The sequence below is a fragment of the Jaculus jaculus genome, chromosome 18, assembly GCF_020740685.1.
Source record: "Jaculus jaculus isolate mJacJac1 chromosome 18, mJacJac1.mat.Y.cur, whole genome shotgun sequence".
NCBI classification, from domain to species: domain Eukaryota; kingdom Metazoa; phylum Chordata; class Mammalia; order Rodentia; family Dipodidae; genus Jaculus; species Jaculus jaculus.
Window position 1 is genome coordinate 62838030 of NC_059119.1, and position 19974 is coordinate 62858003.

The 19974-nt window shown below is 49.5% G+C and overlaps 1 protein-coding gene across 7 annotated transcripts in view; it reads right to left on the minus strand.

The window, feature by feature from the left end:
- Positions 1-19974, minus strand: part of Asap2 (ArfGAP with SH3 domain, ankyrin repeat and PH domain 2) — a 171917-nt gene that overhangs the window by 14759 nt on the left and 137184 nt on the right. For all 7 annotated transcript variants that reach the window (XM_045137225.1, XM_045137223.1, XM_045137219.1 and 4 more), the window contains 7 exons: positions 13273-13367; positions 7679-7868; positions 6944-7029; positions 5912-6027; positions 4927-4994; positions 2605-2718; positions 664-901 (listed from right to left, as the gene is read on the minus strand). In XM_045137225.1, the coding sequence (XP_044993160.1) occupies positions 664-901; positions 2605-2718; positions 4927-4994; positions 5912-6027; positions 6944-7029; positions 7679-7868; positions 13273-13367 (907 nt within the window). The remainder of the gene's footprint in view (positions 1-663; positions 902-2604; positions 2719-4926; positions 4995-5911; positions 6028-6943; positions 7030-7678; positions 7869-13272; positions 13368-19974) is intronic.

Below are 19974 nucleotides of genomic sequence, written 5' to 3' on the forward strand. Positions count from 1 at the left end.
AAAAAAATATTTTTTATTTTCATTTATTTATTTGAGAGCAACAGACAGACGAAAGAGAAAGAGGCAGACAGAGAGAGAGAATGGGCACACCAGGGCCTTCAGCCACTGCAAAAGAACTCTGGATGCATGTGCCACTTTGTGCATCTGGCTTACGTGGGTCCTGGGGAATCGAGCCTCGAACCAAGGTCCTTAGGCTTCAGAGGCAAGCGCTTAACTGCCAAGCCATCTCTCCAGCCCCCAAATTACTATCTTTTACTCTCTCACTTCACAAGGATCATAGAGATATAAAGTAATCCCAGAGGACAAGTTGGCCCTGATGCACACAGAGAAGTAAGAGAGAGAATCGAGGCAGGGGGAGAGTAGTGGGGGGGGGGGGGTTAAGGCACCAAGAGAGGAGCAGCGGGGTTCTCCTGACTGGTCAGGGGGCTCTGGGTCCAACTATCATCTGTGGCTGGCCTGGCTGGAGTGGCCTGCATTGCCTAGAATACAAGTCTGCCAGAGTAAGAGTCCAGCAAAGTCTCTACACTGCTGGGAATCTTGAGAATGATGGAATTCCTTTGGGGAGTGAATGGAAAACACAAGAAGCTACACAAGAAGCACCCATGGGCCACCTCCCCAGAGCTAGCTCCCACACACACTCGCGGGGGACACGAAGCTGCGCACCTTTGCCGGCGCTCCGAGGGGGGAGTGGGGGCGCGCTGGTGGTGCTGGGGGCTGCGTGCTGGGAGGGGGGTGGGCTGCCACTCAGGATGGCTCCGTACGTCTCGTTCTGCAGGATGCTGGGCCCAAAGCCCCTCTGCTTGTCCTTGGCGAGGTTGGTAGCATCTCTGGCTAAAGATGCCGCACTGGATCCCAGTTGGTAAAAGCTGACAGGCCGGTCCTCCCGCCGGTTCGGACTGGGCTGTGGGCAGATGCAAGGGCAGAGGGAGAGATGGAGACATGTCTCTCTCTAACTGACACCAACACAATGTCATGGTGACATCTCACGTGCAACACGGGACCCTGTTAACTCTCCACTGTCGCACGAGAGCTGCAGGATTTCAAAACTCACTCTTGTGTTTGAAACACACACACAGAGAGAGAGAGAGAAAATGAGAGAGACTTACCAGATAGAATTCTAGTAATGCTTGCTCTGTACTGCTCTTGAGGTCCCCCTTCCCAAACTCGCCATCTTACGACCGCAGCACACCTGGCCCTGGCCACCCGGCAGCAATCAATTTCAACAGCCCCATGGCTAATTCAGGGCAGAGCAGCATTTCCTTCTCATATTCCTCAGGAACGGAGCCTGGGTCCTTTGGCTCCGCAGGCAAACGCCTTAACTGCTAAGCCATCTCTCCAGCCCCCATCCACATATTTTGATACGGGGTCTCTTACTGGCCTAGAACTCCCCAGTTAGGGTACACTTGTCAAGCACTTCTCTTAACGTTCACACTCATACATAAACGCTACTCTCACTTTCTGTCAGAGAAACTTCTCTTTTCAGATGGCGGTGACTGCGGGATGACTCAGAAGGCATCATGGTGCTGAGAAGAAGTGACAGAGGAGTGCTCAGCACTGAACTATCTCTATCGCAACTTCCAAGGCTCAGGGTCCATTGCGGAAGAGGTGGTGGAAGGAATGTAAGAGCCAAAGGAAGGGTAGGACTCCTTAAAATGTGCTCCCCCAGACACAAAATGGCCTGGATATCCATGACCTCACAGGCCTGACACTACCTACACAAGACCATCATAATAGGAGGAAAAGATCATGACATCAAAATAAAAGAGAGACTGGCCTGGAGGGATAGCTTAGTGGTTAGGACGTTTGCCTGCAAAGGCAAAGGACTCAGGTTCGATTCCCCAGGACCCACGTATGCCAGATGCACAAGGGGACACATGCATCTGGGATTTTTTTGCAGTGGCTGGAGGCCTTGGCACACCCACTCTCTCTCTCTGTCTCCTCTCTCTCTCCTTCTCTGTCAAATAAATAAAAATAAAATATAAAAAAGAGAGTGACTGAAAGGGGGGAGGGGATATGATGGAGAGTAGAGTTTCAAAGGGGAAAGTGGGGGGAGGGAGGGAATTACCATGGGATATTGTTTACAATTATGGAAATTGTCAACAAAAAAAATTAAAAGAAGGGCTGGAGGGATGGCTTAGTGGCTAAGGCGTTTGCCTGCAAAAGCCAGGTTCAATTCCCCAGGACCCACGTTAGCCATATGCACAAGGGGGCGCATGTGTCTGGAGTTTGCTTTCAATGGCTGGAGGCCCTGGTGTGCCCATTCTCTCTCTCTCTCTCTACCTGCCCATTTCTGTATCTTTCTCTCTCTCTCAAATAAATAAATAAAAACAAAAATATTTTTAAAAATGCTTTTTCTTTTCTTTTTCTTTGGTTTTTCAAGGTATGATCTCACTCTAGCCCAGGCTGGCTGACCTGGAATTCACTATGGAGTCTCAGGGTGGCCTCAAACTCACAGCGATCCTCCCACCTCTGCCTCTCGGGTGCGGGGATGAAAGGCGTGCGCCACCACACCCGGCTCTATCTTTTCTTTTCTCTCCTGAAAAGCGGCTTTCTGCCTAAGGACCGCGCCCCGCGTGCGCGTCCCCGCAGGGGCCAGGCGCGGACCTGCAGCTTCTCGTCCACGTCGTCGTCGCTCTCGTCCAGGTCCTCGTGCAGCAGGCGCCACTCGTACTCGACGTGGACGTGGGAATTGAACCTCCCAGACAAGGCCTGGGTCAGCTGTGAAGAGTGGGGCGGTTAGGGACGCTGCCGCCCCCGCAGCCGCAGGGCCCATTTCTGCCCAGGGAGGCAGCCGGGGAGGGGGTCTCAGAAGGCCCAGCAGCGGGGAAGGAGCTTGCCTTCCTCTGCCCACGGCTACCCCGGTCAGTCCCTGGGTCTCACTTCAGGCCCCTCGACTTGACCCACAGGATAACCTGGAGACCCAGAGCCCCCGGCAAGCGCTCTGTAAACCGTGGGTGCGCTGGGCACACAAGGAAGGATGCTTGGGAACAGCCTGGAGGTGTCAACGCTGCACATGGGAGCTGTGTGCAACCTCAGGGGAAAGTAGTGCTCGCTGCTAGGCTGGCCTGGCCCACGGTGCGGGAGGACTAAGGTCTGCACAAAACGATCTGAAGGCTTTCTTTGGGTCTCTCAAAGAAGCCAGGTAGCTAGTTCCCCTCCACATGCACAAAACAGAAAGCAGTTCGTTACATGCAATATTGTTTAGGGTGTTCAGCCTTCATTTTCTCCAGAGCCAGACAGTAACTAGGTGACCTTACATAAGTTAGTTGATCTTTTTATTTTAATTTCTTTGGTTTTTCGAGGTAGGGTCTCACTGTCTCTCAGGCTGACCTGGAATTCACTATGGAGTCTCAGGATGGCCTCGAACCCTCGGTGATCCTCCTACCTCTGCCTCCAAGTGCTGGGATTAAAGGCATGCATCACCCCGCCTGGCTTTTTAAAAAAATATTTTTATAAATTTATTTATTTGCAAGCAAAGAAAGACAGAGTGATGCAGAGAGAATGGGCATGCCCAGGCCTCTAGCCACTGCAAATGAACTCCAGATGCATGTGCCACTTTGTGTGTCTGGCTTTATGTGGGTATTTGGGAACTGAACTCAAGTCGTTAGGTTTTGCAGGCAAGCACCTTAACTGCTGAGCCATCCCTCCAGCCCTTCTTGACCTCTCTACACCTGCCTCCTCATCTATAAATGGGGATCATGGTGGAAACTCATAAAGAGTGAGGGCTGGAGAGATGGCTTAGTGGTTGAGGCACTTGCCTGCAAACCCTAATGACCTGGGTTTGATTCTCCAGTACCCCCATAAAGACAGATGTGCAAAGTAGTGCATGCATCTGGAGTCCATTTGCAGTGGCTAAAAGCTCTAGCACATCCTTTCCCTCTCTCTCTCTCTGCTTACAAAAAATAAAAATAAAAAAGGAAGGCTGGAGGGATGGCTTAGTGGTTAAGGTATTTTCCTACAAAACCAAAGGACCCAGCTTTGACTCCCCAGGACCCACGTAAGCCAGATGCACAAGGTGGCGCACGTGTCTAGAGTTTGCTTGCAGCAGCTAGAGGCCCTGGGGTGCTCATTCTCTCAAATAAATAAAAAATACTAAAAAATAAAAAAATAAGAAAGGAGCTTGGTGTGGTGGTGCATGCCTTAATCCCATCACTCGGGAGGCAGAGGTAGGAGAATTGCTGAGTTCAAGGCTGCTCTGAGACTGCACAGTGAATTCCAGGTCAGCTTGAGCTAGAGTGAAACATCACCTCGGGGGGGGGGGGAGAGAAAAAAATAAACAGAAAAAAAGGAATGGCTCTAAGAAGCCAAATGAGTAGATTCGTGTCTAGAATAGCACCTGCTACTTATGCTACACTTATGTAGCATTTGTTATTAATATTTCTATTGACTGGGCAACAATTCTCACAATCTTGCAGAGAGGTACAACTGACTCAACTTCACTAATGAGGCGACAGCCTGAGAGGGAGTCCCCGCAGCTGCAGCGGGCAAAGGCACTGCAAACTCAGAACTACGGCCATGCAGCTCCTCCGCTCTCCCGCACCTCTCAGCAGTGTGGGCTCATCTGTGCAGCTTGGGGTTAAGGAACCAAGTAGGAAGGGCAGCTCGGCATGGTGGGGAGCAGGGAGCTGGGCACTCACGGGTGCAAGGGCACAGGCGGCGTGGCAGGGCAGCCTGGCCCTGCTCCAGTGGCCTGACGATGGCTCTGCGCTGCAATCAGCAGGCACTTCCCAACCTGAGTGGAGGTCTCACGGGGTGGGTGGGTGGGGGGTGGTGGCGGCCTGGCCAAGTAAACCTGCTCAGCACACTTTCCGTAGGCAGGGTTAGCGTGTCCCACTGTGATCTGAGCTGTGCTGAGTAAGGGCCAGGGCAAACCCTTCCCAAGGAGGGCAGCTGACAGCCAGACCGCTGCCCCTCAGGGGGACTCACCAGCTCCTCACAGTGCCCGTGCCTCAGGCGCTTGGCGATGTCCAATGGCGTCTCTCCTGACTCATTTGCTACAAGCCAAGGGAGAAGAAGGGAGATGTTATGGCAAAACTCAGTGTTATGGTTTGTATATAATATATCCTTAGCCGAGCGTGGTGGCGCACGCCTCTAATCCCAGCACTCGGGAGGCAGAGGTAGGTGGATCAACAGGAGTTTGAGGCCACCCTGAGAATACATAGTTAATTCCAGGTCAGCCTGGGACAGTGAGACCTTACCTCAAAAAAAAAATAGTCATAAATAATATATCCTTAAAGACTGACATGTTAAAGACTTGGTCTCCAACTGGAGGCACTACTGAGATGTGACTGGACCTTGAGGGTGCTAAGTACATCAACGGATTAACCCATTCATGAGCTCAGGGAAGTAGGGCGCACTATTGAAGAAAATGCCTTGTCCCTCTCTCCCTGCCCCATTCTCTCCTGGCTGCCGTGAGGAGAGCAGCCCTCCCCACCACAGGCTTCTGCCTCACTTCACACCCAACCCCACAGCAATGGAGCCAGCTAGCCAATCTCAGACTGGAACTGCAAACCACAATAAATCTTCCCTCCCATAATTTGATTTCTTAGGTATTTGTCACAGATGGAAAGCCAACTAGCACACCCAGTAGGAGTGTGCATTCTTGGGTTGGAGGGATGGCTTAAGCAGTTAAGGCCTTTGCCCGCAAAGCCAAAGGGCCCAGGTTCAATTCCCCAGCTGTGACCTCAGGTGGGGAGACAGAGTTGGCGTGGACTTAGACCCCAGTGGTGAAGACCAGCCCCACCCCTCCTGGAACGTGGCGGAGCAGGCAGGACTGCTTGATGTCCGATGTCCGGAGAAAGCGCCCTGTAGGACAGGCGCTTGCTCCTCTCTGGGGACAGCTGGCTCTCCTCGGCAGGAAGCTGAGCGACGTGACCAGCAGTGCAGAGCCCCGCTCCCTTGGGCAGCTCACCTATCTCGATGGAGGCCTTCCCCCGCAGCAGGAGCTTGAGGCACTCGGCGTTGTCCGTCAGGCAGCAGTAGTGGAGGGCCGTGCTGCCTTTGCCTGTCTGCTTATCCAGGTTCCCACTGCCCGGGTCAGGGACAGAGAAAAGACAAAGAAGGCTGAGCCACAGGCGGGAGGAAGCGGGGCTGGGGAACGTGGGGAACAAGAACGGTACAGGCAGCCTGACCTCGAAAGCCCGCCACCGAACAATTCCTCTGGCACACGGGCACTGGGCAGCCCCCTGGCAGGCGTGCGGCGCCCCTGCTGGTATGGGTGGCCAAATACACTGAAGGGTTTTGACATGTGGCCTGAAGCTGCCAGACAGTACTCTCGAAGGTAGGAGCGTACAATGACCAGCGCCTCCTGGGCCTGTGGTACACTGTCTGCTTGTATCTCTCGTCAACGGTTACAAGGAGGCTCCCAACCTAAATAAAATGGCCTCCATCCCGTGTTCTGATTTACAACCCCTGGCTTAAACCAGTGGCTCATGCATGCATCTTTTTTTGTTTGGTTGACTGGTTGGTTGAGACATGGTCTTACTGTGTAGCCTAGACTGGGACTCTGTAGCTGAGCTGGCTTTGAACTTATGGCCTGCCTTCGTCCCCGGAGTGCTAGAATTACAAGTGTGAGCCACCATGCCTGGCTTTACTCCCTTCATACCTCTGCACTGTTGGGGGTGCTCTGTTGGGGACATGTGAAAAAGGAATGCCTCCTGCCCTCACCCACCACTGCCAGCCTCATGACAAATGTGCCTGGCACAGGAGGTGGCCCAGGCCCTGACATGGCCTGCTTAACTGGGCAGGGAATTGGGCAGCCGTGGTTCCCTGGAGTCTCTCTGCATTCTCGCACTCCAGAGCTACCAGGGAGCACTCTCCACATGCATCCAGTATCCATCGGCCCCGTAATTCATGTTCAGAATTGAAGGTGTGAGCATTCTGCCAACGTAGGCCAAGCAGCACCTGGCCCCTCCCAAAGGCCTCTCCTTAGTGTTAGACCCACCTGTTCTGGACTAGAAAGTCCACGATGTGCAGAGAAGTCCGGTCCACGGACCTGACTGCAAGGTGCAGGGCTGTCTCGTCCGGCTCCTGAAAAGCAAACCGCAACATTCCGAGTTCCACGCTCGGCACCAGCAAAGTAAAGCGCATAGGCATCATCCAGACGCCTTTGCCTCTTCCTAACAAAAAGCTTAGCTAAGACATGGAATGCCTTCTCTTTAATTCCTCAACAAACTACATTGGGGAAGGTGCCATGGTGGGATTGGTCCTATTCCTCTTTACTTCATGGGACATAGGTGAGAGATTCAAGGTTTTCATACTCAACTTCTTGTTGTTAAAAAAAAAAAAAATTATTTATTTGAGAGAGAGGCAGATAGGTAGGTAGGTAGAGAGAGAGAGAGAATGGGCACAGCAGGGCCTTTAGCCACTGCAAATTAAGTCCAAATGCATGTGCCACCTTGTGTATCTGGTTTATATGGGTCCTGGAGAATCAAACCTGGGTCCTAAAAACTGGGCGTGGTGGCGCACGCCTTTAATCCCAGCACTCGAGAGGCAGAGGTAGGAGGATCGCCATGAGTTCGAGGTCACTCTGAGAGACTACACAGTGAATTCCAGGTCAGCCTGAGCTACAGTGAGACCCTACCTTGAAAAAAAAAGAAAAAACCTGGGTCATTTGGCTTTCTCTCCAGCCCTATTCTTTTTTTTTTTCTTTAAAGTGAGGTAGCAGCACCACTCTTACGTGTCCATTGGCCAGAGGGATTTTCTCAGTCAGGTCCACACCATCAGCATACGCTTGCAGTAATCCAAAAATGTCCCTGCTTTTCACGGCCTCGCAAAGGCTGCGGAGCTTCGCCGAGTTATCAGCATGTTTCTTCCTTGCGTATCTCCTCTCGATGTACTTAGCTGTGATGTAGTCCTTCCTCGCATTCCTGAAACCAGGCATAACTGATGGTCAAGTACTGAGGCATAAGACCAGGCATAACCTACGGTCGAGTACTGAGGTATAAAACTAGGCATAACCTACAGTCAAGTACTGAGGCATAAAACCAGGCATAACCTATGGTCAATTACTGAGGTATAAAGCCAGGCATGACTGATGGCCAAATACTGAGGCATAAAACCAGACATAACTGACATACAAGTGCTGAGGTATAAGACCAGGCATAACCTGGGGTCAAATACTAGGTATAAAGCAGGCATGACCGACGGCCAAGTATGGAGGCCTCTGCTCACACCAGCTCGTGCGCACTCACTGACAGCCACTCTCTCTGTGCAGCAGTGCTGGGCACTTCCCACTCATAAGGAACGGGCAGCTGAATGGCTTCCTTACAGCCCCTCAGCAGCTGGCCTCGGCCTCACCTGCAGCCTGTGCTCTGACTCAGCACGTGCCTGCCCCTCACATCTGCACAGGCGCCCACCTTTCCTACCCTCCTCTCCTGACCACACTCATGTCCTCCTCTGCTGTCATCCACACCCCCCCCCACCAACTCCTGCCCCTGGGCCGCCTCCCCAGCCAGGGTGGCTGTCACGGCCTGCCTTCTGTTACTTTCTGCCTGACAGTGTACCCACCTTCCTGCCCAGAGGGACAGGGACTACACCCTCGTCTTTGTAGGTTCTGCGCCTGTCATAAAGGGTGTTTACTAACTGGCACATGAACCAGAGGGAATTGCCAGTCTTCTGTGTGCTGTTTTCCAGCCTTTAGAGGGCAACATGCCGAGACTCCACCGTGCACAGAGGCTGGAGGGGCGCAACACCAGGACAGCCCAAGGAACCAGGGTTCAGATCCACTCTCACTGCATATGGAGGGTTTGAACTTGCCAACACATACATCATCTCCCTCTTTCTCTTTAAATCACATACAGTAATGTACACCTTTACTTAGTTATTTGAGAGAGAGAATATAGGTGTGCCAGAGCTTCATGCCACTGCAATCGAACTCCAGACTCAAGCGCTACTTTGTGCATCTGGCTTTATGTGGGTACAGGGGACTCAAACCCAGACTGTCAGGTTTTACAAGCAAGTGCCTTAAACCCCTGAGCTATCTCTCCAGCTGCAATGCCACCTCTTTAAGCCTCAAGTTTTCTGACTTGAGAAAACATACATGATGGAAGCCAGGTATGGTGGTTCATGCCTATAATCCCAGCATTTGAGACGCTGACTGCAACAGGGCTCATGTGACAGGTTTCACACACTTTCAGTAATCACTGTGGGGCAATCTCTGTGCTGCTCCAAAAGACAAAGATGGAGAAAGATGAGCTACTCCACTTACTTCATTTTAGGGGAGGCTGAGCCCAGTGTCTTAACATTCCAGGTCGGCCATCTACCACTGACCTATACCCATAGCTCGTGGTTTGTACACAGAATTTTGCTATGTAGTCCAGGCCTGACACAGACGCCTGATCCTGTTGCATGAGCCTCTTAAATGCTGGGATTCCAGGTATTGGTCACCATACACCATATTTGTCACCAAACACTGTGGATTGATGTTTTGTTTTTTTACTGTTGTTTAATGGATAATCCACACAGCGATCTGAGCCCCTTGATGGCGGTTCCAACCCTAACATGGTATGTATCTGTACAACCCACACCGTGGATTTCTTTTTCAAAAACATTTTTTTTATTTATTTGAGGGAGAGAGAGAGGGAGGGAGAGAGAGAGAGAGAAAGAGAGAGAGAGAGAGAGAGAATGGGCGCACCAGGGCCTCCAGCCACTGCTAATGAACTCCAGATGCGTGCGCCCCCTTGTGCATCTGGCTAACGTGGGTCCTGGGGAACTGAACCTGGGTCCGTTTGCAGGCAAATGCCTCAACCACTAAGCCACCCCTCCATCCCATGCTCTGGGATTTCTTGAAGGAGGTTTGTGCCGTTGTTGCAGCGTCCTCACCTTCCCACCCTGAGGCATGTGGCCGCAATGAGCACCGCAGACCAACCCATCTGGTGCTCAGGGCAGGTCTCCCGGGTGCTTGAGGGACACAGCAACAGTTTGCCTGCGTGAGCAGCTGTAACCAGGCCTCCGGCGGCCCAGTTCTGTGCACTCCAGATCCCTCTGGGATTTACAGGCTCCCTGAGGGTATCTTTGGCCTCCCCCTAGCAGACCTATCTGCAGACGGCATGCTCTTAAGACTGCTAGAAGCAGCTCGTTCCTTGCCACCCAGAAGGAAAATGTCCGCTAATGGAAGCAGGCGCGAAGCTGGGGCTGTTTCTTGACTTGTTGATTCATTAAATACTTTCTGGACCTCCACAAGCAACATATTGTGGGGGGACAGACAGAACGAGTGAGATGCAATGTGTCAGAACAACATATGGGAAAGCCTAGGTACGATGCAAAGCGTCAGGCGGAAGCCCAATGCTACAGGAGCACAGAGAGCTACAGGATTCATTTCTTCCCTTTTCAAATTGTTTTGATCGATTTTAGACAGGGTCCTGCTAGGTAGCCTATGCTAGCTGAGGCCTCACGATGTAACCAGGCTAGTCTCAAACTCAATCTTCTGCCTTTAGCCTCCAGAATGTTAGGGTTAAAGGTATGTGTCACCACGCCTGACCACGCAATTCATCTCACCTGAAGAAGAATGGCCGTGGGTGGCGCTTCATCGTCATGCTGGTCATCCCCCCCATTCTGAGAAAGCAGGGGGAGTCAGGGAGCGTGAGTCTCCTCCTGCGTAACGCTAAGGGGGTGGGGGTGGGGGAGTCAGTACAGACAGACCGACCACTGGTACTGAAGGGCTCCAGATGATGGTATTCAGTTTGAGGATTATCCAGTCCCAGAACAAACATATATTCTGTTTCATAAGGGATTCCTGGTACTTGAAGGAGTTTTCTCTCTCTCTTTAAAAAAACTTTTATTTATTTATTATTTATTTGGTTTTTTAAAAATATTTTATTTTATTTAACACACACACAGAGACAGATAGAAAACGAGAGCATGGGCATGCCAAGGTCTCTAGCCACTGCAAACAAACTCCAGATGCTTGCACCCCCTTGTGCAGGTGGGTTCTGGGGAATCAAAACTGAGTCCTTAGGTTTAGCAGGCAAGCATCTTAACTGCTAAGCCATCTCTCCAGCCCCTTGATTTGTTTTTTTGAGGCAGGGTTTTACTCTAGCCCAGGCTGACCTGGAATTTGCTATGTAGTCTCAGAGTGGCCTCAAACTCATGGTGATCCTCCTACCTCTGCCTCCCGGGTGCTGAGATTAAAGGTGTGTGCTGCCACACCCAGCTTCTCTCTCTCTCTTTAAATTTATATTATTGGAGAGAGTGTGTGTATGATAGAGAGAGAGAATATGTGCAAGCCAAGGCTTCTTGCCACTGCAAATGAACTCCAGATACATGTGCCACTTTGTGCGTATAGCTTTATATGGTTGCTGGGGAACTGAGTCCAGGATTTCAGGCTTTGCAAGCAAGTGCTTTAACCTCTGAGGCATCTCCCCAGCCAAGAATTTCCTTTACTATATACTTTGTTTAAAGTTGATTAACATTAGAGCATTCCTGGAGACCGGTATCTTCAGTGAGAAATGAGCAACTGGAAAAAGCAAGCATCATTTAAACAGCAGGGACTGAACTTGCCACAATGCTTCCTTCATTAAATGGGGTCCTCCTGCTCTCCAGGGGGGGATCACACAACTGCGGGTCCTGGCAACACCAGCCTCACTGGAGAGAGCCCACATTTCTCCAGGTGGATGGAGTCAACGCAAGACGCTCTCGTGGCTTCTGTCACCCGTACAATGAAGAACAGAGCAGCAGCTGAGCACCGAGGGAGACGAACTTCTCGCTGCTCTCCCCAGCACTTCCGCAAACGAGACTGGCAGCGCGTGACTTGGTAGTAGAGGAGAACGTAGCTTAGGCTCAGAGATGCTAAATAAACTGCCCGGTCAGTGGTCCCCATTGCTGCTCTGGGTGAGGGTAAGAATATAGATTTGAAACTTACCTCTTCATCCAGAGAGCATAATATGGTGTAAGCCTGTGCCTGCAATCTAAAACCACGGACTATTGAATCTCCGCGAACTGCTACATCACAAATGCTTCTCACAGGATCCCAACACAAACTGATTTTAGTCCAACACCTCCCAATGTGCCACTGATGCTCAACAGAGCCAATGATGGACACGGCCCTGTAATTCCTCTGCTTCCTCACCTTAGCAGGTCACAGTGGCAAGATGTAAGAGCACACAGGTCCTTCAGGTCTACAGCCTTGGTACAAACAAACAGCTATAAAATCTATAACTGTCATTTTATACAAGGCCCATACACGATTAGCTACTTGTAAGACCACTCTTAAAGACATTGTTCCCTGGGATTCAGTGCCCATTATGAGGATCCACACCACTAATTCTATTTCAGTCTTGTCCCACGGAAAATGCTTTCTCTGGCCAGATGTGATGGTGCACGCCTTTAATCCCAGCACTCAGCAGGCAGAGGTAGGAGGATCACCGTGAGTTTGAGGCCACCCTGAGATGATACAGGGAATTCCAGGACAGCCTGAGCTAGAGTGAGACCCTACTTCAGAAAAGAAAGAAAGGAAGGAAGGAAGGAAGAGCTTTCCAAAGGAAGGGTAGGACTCCTTACAATGTGCTCCTCCAGACACAATATGACCTGGATATCCATGACCTCACAGTGCCCAACACTATCTACACAAGACCGTCATAATAGGAGGAAAAGATCATGACATCACAATAAAAGAGAGACTGATTGAGAGGGGGAGGGGATGTGATGGAGAGTGGAGTTTCAAAGGGGAAAGTGGGGGGAGAGAGGGCATTGTCTACAATTATGTAAACTATCAATAAAAAAATCAAAATTAAAAATCAAGAAAAAAAAAGAAGCCAGCCAGATCACACTTATTTAGAAAGATAAAAAAGAAGAAAAGGGGGGAGGGCTGGAGAGATGGCTTAGCGGTTAAGGCCTGCAAAGCCAAAGGACCTTGGTTCGATACCCCAGGTCCCACGTAAAGCCCGATGCACAAGGTGGCACGTGCATCTGGAGTTCATTTGCAGTGGCTAGAGGCCCTGGTGTGCCCATTCCCTCTTTCTCTCTGTCTCCTCCCGTGTCTTTCTCTCTCTCAAATAAATAAAATAAAGTACTTTTTTAAAAACGAAAAATTCAAAACCCAAACAAAGAATAACTGAAGTGTTTATTTCCCAAGAAGACAACTGACAAGACCCCAAACTGGTTCCCTTCCTTCACGGGGCTTGGATAAAAGCAAATCTTGGTTCACAAACTGGTTCCCTTCCTTCACGGGGCTTGGATAAAAGCAAATCTTGGTTCACAAACTGGTTCCCTTCCTTCACGGGGCTTAGATAAAAGCAAATCTTGGTTCAGAAAATAGCCAAGTCTCATACTCACATGTCACTGCCTGGGCTGGGCTTGATGGAGTCCTCAGCTGGTAGGCAACACTCCATGATCTCATTAAAGCCTGCATTCCCAATATTCTTGGCAAGCTGCGAAGACAAGAGTCTATTTCAGGGCACTCAATTTATTAATACACCACACTGCTGCCCATTACTCACACATCTGATGATTTATTTAATGGCCGCTAAGAAAAAGAGCAATGAAGTGGTTTGCTGTTAATGACAATGCTCCCAGTCCAGAGCTCTAAGGTTCCAGTGCAGTGAGGCAGTTTGCCACCCACACAAGATCTTGCATAAAATGCCTGGTGTCCCCACAGACACCGGGCAAAGCAGGAACTTGGCCCACTCGTACCTCCCTTTCCCCAGAACTGTGCTCCCACAGAAACAGATCTATGCCATGTTCCCCAAACAGCAATGAGGTGCCATCACCCAGGGGGACAGACCCAGGGCCAGGGGACGGCCACTCAGGTGCAACTCTGAGGGTCAGTGTTCATGCCTGTCAGGAAACCAGGGCCTCCAATAGCTTTAAAAAAAAAAAAAAAAAAAAAAACTTTATTTATTTATTTGAGAGAGAGAGGGAGAGAGAGAATGGGCGCGCCAGGACCTCCAGCCACTGTAAACAGTCTAGAGTCTACGGGAGCCAGGGTTGGCTCCTGGCTGGGTGTTTTACCCAAGCAGTGAGAAGGTAATTCTGACAAGTAACCACATACCAAGAGGGCAAGGACCTGTGACAGGATTTCGGGACAGCTGGTGTTAGACTCAGTACTGAGGACGAAGCCTTCAATTCCTCCTCATACAAGTCAATCTACTGGCCAAACCTAATCATTATCTACAAATGACAGAAGCTACCACTGCTTCTTTCATGAGCAGCAGGTCCCCCACATCTCCCACTCTATGCTGAGATGAGAGGAGACTAAGAGAAGGAGAATTTCTTGGAATCAGAAAGCTGCTTCCCTTCTACTTGGGCTTGGCTGGCTGAGTAAGGCACACTCTAGGGAGCCGTCGCATACAAGGGCACACGCCCTCAGCATTGCAGAACCGTTCCACCTCACAGAACGGTCCAGATCCAGCTGATACAGAGAACCCCTTGAAAACTAGGAGCAAAGGTATAGCATCAGAGAAACCATGTGCAAACCCAAAGCCAGATAATAATTTCCAGAGGTGAAGGAAAGACCAACAGGAAAATGGTGAGGCCATATAGGAAGACAGGAGTGACATTTTATTGAGTATAGGGCCAAAGGGAAAATGGAAACGCGTTCAGGTCCTGCCCATGGGTCGCCTGTCTCGGCCTCACACCGAAGGCAAAGATCAGACAATGGAATTGCATCCACACAGAAAGCTGCACATCACAGGGAGACCGCTAAGGGAGTACAGAGACGAGGTATGGACTGGGAGGGAGTGCTCATAAACCCTCATCAGATGATAGGATGATGCCCACAATCTATAAAGACATGGAATCACTCAATAGTAAGATACACGGCCAATGGAGCAAAAGCAGCATTCCTCAAAACATATGCAAATGGTCTGGAGAGGTGGCTTAGTGGTTAATGCACTTATCTGCAAAGCCAAAGGACCCAGGTTCGATTCTCCAGCACCCATGTAAGCCAGATGCACAGATGGCGCATGCATCTGGCGTTCCTTGGCTGTTACAGGCTCTGGCGTGCCCATTCTCTCCCTCCCTCCCTCCCTCCCTCTCTCTCTCGCTCTCTCTCTCTCTCCCTCTCAAATAAATAAAAGTAAAATATATTTTTTAAAAAGACATGCAAATAGAAAATGGATATATAACAAAATGCCCGACAATCCACACCATCAGGAAAATGTGGATTAAAGCCACGAGACATTGCCTCACACCAGACAGGCTTTTATCTAAAAGACACATGGTAACAAATATCAGTGAGGATGGGGAGAAAAGAGAAACCTTGTACACTGTTGATGGGAATTTATTACAACACCACTATTATGGAAAATAACATGGAGGTTTCTCAAAGTGAAAAACAGATGAACATGTTATAGCAATCCCACTACTGGATATATATTCAAAAGAAATGAAAACGGGCTGGAGAGATGGCTTAGCGGCTAAGCGCTTGCCTGTGAAGCCTGAGGACCCCAGTTCGAGGCTCGATTCTCCAGGACCCACGTGAGCCAGATGCACAAGGGGGCGCACGCGTCTGGAGTTCGTTTGCAGTGGCTGGAGGCCCTGGTGCGCCCATTGTCTCTCTCTCTGCCTCTTTCTCTCTCTGTCTGTTGCTCTCAAATAAATAAATAAAAATAAACAAAAAAATTTTTTAAAGAAACGAAAACAGTATGTCCATGAGACGTGTGTGCTCCCATGCTTACTCCAGTGTTACTGACAATGGCCAAGATGCAGAAGCAACCTGTGTCCACTGACAGATGAGGGATGAAGCAAATGTAATGGACGAAGGAGTAAATGCCGCCATTTTATGGCCACATGGATGGACCTGGAGGACATTATGTAAAAGGAAGTCAAATACCACAGGATCTTAACTCTACGGAAGTCCAACCCATAAAAGCAAGGGTAGAATGAGTCTGTCAGGAGTGGAGAGAGATGGTCAAAGCCACATGCTATTTCAGTTGAGCGGGGAGAGTGACCTGAAAGCTGAACGTGGCACTGTTCCCACCACAACAAGCATGTGAGCTGGTGGCCATTCACAAGCTCGATTTAATTTTTCCTCCAAGCAAGCAATGAATCGAAATACCACAGTTGTAAATCAAAACCAGAGACAAGGGGGAAAAAAATCAATGAAATGAAGCTTCCCTCCTGATACCGTAGATAGTTGTAAATCAAAACCATAGACAAGGGAGAAAAAAAATCAATGAAATGAAGCTTCCCTCCTGATACCGTAGATAGCCTGAGACATGGGCTGCCCTTATTCACTGCTGGGAACTGTCTGGGACAGCCTGTGCCCACTGATGTCCTGTGGTAGGGCACTAAGATTCTGCTGACATGAGATGTACAAGGCACACCTAAGGTGGGCAGGGCAACCACAGGCCTGCACACCACAGCTCTGTGACCCCACAGGACCTCACATGAAACACACGGCCAGCGTAGAGTTGGGCTGCTGGCCAGCACCGGCAGGACACACACAACATTTTCCTGAAGGCATCATTTCAGGCATGTCCAACCTACAGATGAGGAGAGCGGTGAGTGCAGCCCAACACGGAACTAACTGTACGCTTAACATTGAGGTTTTTTAAAAAAAAATTTTGGTTTGTTTATTTTTATTTATTTATTTGAGAGCAATGGACAGACAGAGAAAGAGGCAGATAGAGAGACAGAGAATGGGTGTACCAGGGCCACCAGCCACTGCCAGCGAACTCCAGATGTGTGCGCCCACTCGTGCATCTGGCTTACATGGGTCCCGGGGAATCAAGCCTCAAACTGAGGTCCTTAGGCTTCACAGGCAAGCGCTTAACCACTAAGCCATCTCCCCAGCGCAGGTTTTTTTGTTTTGTTTTGTAACTTGATTGCACAGATTTTGGACATGAATGTTGCAGGTGACAAGGCCCTGTTGCAATGTCATGGCTGGACACACCTGAAAGACTACCTTGAAGAAGATACTAATGATAGCTTACTACTTTATAAATTTTACTAGGTGCCAGACACACGCAGTATACCCATTGAGAAAGAGAGGTATGAAGACATTAGGAAGTTCTCTGTGGGCTTGAGAGATGGCTTGGCGTTAAGGCGCGCTTGCCTGCGAAGCCAAGGATCCATGTTTGACCCTCCAGATAAGCCAGACGCACAAAGGTGAGGTGAGTGCAAGGAAGTTCTTTGTTTAGGCATTAAATTGAGCAAAATAAACAGTCATATGCTTTAAAGAAGGCTTGAGATTTCCGTGCTACAGATGAACAGTGACCCCTACTGCCCTCTGCACACTCCTAAACTGAAGGGCCAAAGAAGGAGGCTGCAGGAACCTCCTGGTATCAGTTCTAGTCCTGGGTATGTGGGGACCAAGGGAGGAGCAGGGGACGCCTGCGTCCTGTAAGCTGAGACAGTGCTGGACACTCGGTCAGGGGCAAGCAATGAGCGTGAGACGAGTGCCCCATACTCCAGCACCTTTCTACTTGCTCTCCTGACAACTACAGAGGAAGAGAGCCAGACGAAGGAGAGTTTAAAACTACGGCAGCAATTAGATCCCCAATGGGTAAGGGAGGCAGCTGAGCCTCAAAGTCCAGTAGATCACAGACAGGCTCCCAGGGACAGAACCTGAGATGCGAACTCGGCGACGGGCAACAATATGGAAACATTTCTTTCAGCCTTTCTTGGTGTTTTCCCCTTCAACGGGCAACAGCATCTCGTGAAGATCACGGTTACATTTTTGAGACACATTTAAACAATTGTGACAGATGTTGGAGCAAAGTTCTGCCAAGCTCTTGAGAGCCTCTTGTTAGATTTCTAGAAATTTTGAAACAGCTATTAAACAATGCTGCTATTAAAAGTTGCAGTATGTTCTGATGCTTTTCATCACATTAGTGATCACAAACGAGGTGTAATTCCCCAACCCCTGCCCACGAGAGCTAAGCAGGATCTTACTGTAAGTTGAAGGGAGTTCTGCCCTAACCCATGGATTGTGAAGAATGAACTGCTGTTGGGTCTGATTGACTGTCGATGGATTGTGGTGCGGCGTATCTGGAGGCTATTGAATGCAACTTACAATGATTAATAAAAATCTTTATTCTTTTAGTATAAAAAAAGTACAGTATGTAGGGCTGGAAATATGGCTTAGCACTTAAGGTGCTTACCTGCAAAGCCAAAGGACCTTGGTTTGATTCCTCAGGACCCATGTAAGCCAGACGCACAAAGGGGTGCATGCATCTGGAGTTTATTTGCAGTGGCCGCAGGGCCTGGCATGCCCATTCTCTTTCTATCTCTCTCTCAGCCTCTTTTCCTCTCACAAATAAATAAATAAAATTTAAAAATTGCAGTATATAAACTCATAATAAGTAATATTTACTAAGATATTAGACTCCAAGACTCACTCATTATCTAGCCAGGCATGGTGGTATGTGCCAGAATTCTTAGCACTTAGCAGGCTGCGGAAGGAGGACTGAGTTTAAACAGCCTGAGTGATACACACTGAGACCCTGTCTCTCAAAACCAAACCAAACACCTGGCCATTTCTTAATTATTTTACCATACTTTATCACCTGTGTCCTTGGAACTACTTACACCCATCACATTCGTATGTTGTGAGATGACTACGCTATGAACAGTGAGCTGCTGGGCAGCTCTGCCACACCACATCCAGGAACTCACAAGAGCAGCCAGAACTGACCAGGGTGGACTTATTTTTACCGTTGTGATAAGCAGGCTACAATCAAGGGCTTCTTGCTCCCTAGTGTTGGCTGCTCATTTGTTGGTGGTGGGCTCTGGGGACAGGCAGTACTTCCATTCACAAGCTTGCTATATGACAAGACAGCCCACCACTCATGTCAACTTATGTCTTGAGCATCTCCGTGGTTGAAAGTGCAGGCTCCAGAGTCAGCTTAAAGGGGTTCTTAAGCTGGCCATATTAAGGTATTCCGAGCCAGTTTTCCCCTGGTCGAGTGGGGATAACACTCCAAGGACATTAAGTTGTAGCGATCAAATGAATACATATAAAGTGCTTTGAAACTAAGCAACCGTCTCTTCATAAATCATTTAACATGTCGCACTGCTAAGAGCGAGCCCATAAAAGTGGCAGCTGTCACAGTGCATCAGTGTTTACCAAGATGTTATCCGTGCTCCTCTGAGAACATACTGCGACCGCCTCAAAGCCATGCCATCATCAGTTACCCCAGAGATGCCACGCGCATATTTACCTCTCAGATGCAAGCCGTGGTCATCACGTCAACAGTGATGTGTGTAATGGAGAGAAAGCACACTGCTGAGGCCTTGCTCGGTCTTTGTGCTTCCCTCTAAGTAACCAGGGATGTCTCTGTCTGAGCTTCCAGGATCCACTCTAGTTTCTCCTAACTCCATCTCCCAAGACAACGAAGGAATTCCTCAGAAAGACAGGAAGGCTCCCCCAAGACAGTTAACTGACACACTGGATCTAGAGAGGTCATCAAGAAGATTTACGGCCCCCGTAAGGGGACTTCTGACCACATTAATTGAAGTTCTCTGAAGACTATTGGTCTTGACACTAACGTCAATGGCAATCAATATCCACTTACTATGGCCTGTCCTGTGCCAAGTTATCACAAGAAAGAATTTTAAGCACAGCTTTCTAAATAGCAACCGTGGAATTTAAAAAGGTCCCTAGAGCCCATGCGGTAGGGCCAGAAGCCTGCCCTGAGGCCGAGTGACCTCTGACTTAGAAGGGCCACAGTCCCAAACTCCAAACATAATGCTTCAACTAAAAAGAAGAAGACAAAAAGGATCAAACAAAAGGCTGGATACAGCTCAGTCCGCAGAGTGCCTGACTAGTAGGCATGAGCTCCATCCCAAGCACAAGGAAAACCAGGTGTAGTACAAGCCTGTAATCCTAGCACCTGGGACATAAAGGCAGGAAGATCAGGAGTTCAAGACCAATCTGGGTTACAGGAGACCCAGTCTGAGGCAGGCAGGGAAGGGAAAGAGGGAAGGCGGGAGAGAAAGAAGGGGTCCTTCAATTTCCTCATACCTGTATCACAAGGCTTTTGTAGTACCCACTGACTCAGTGGCAATAAAAACAGAAGGCAGTAACTCTCAAGA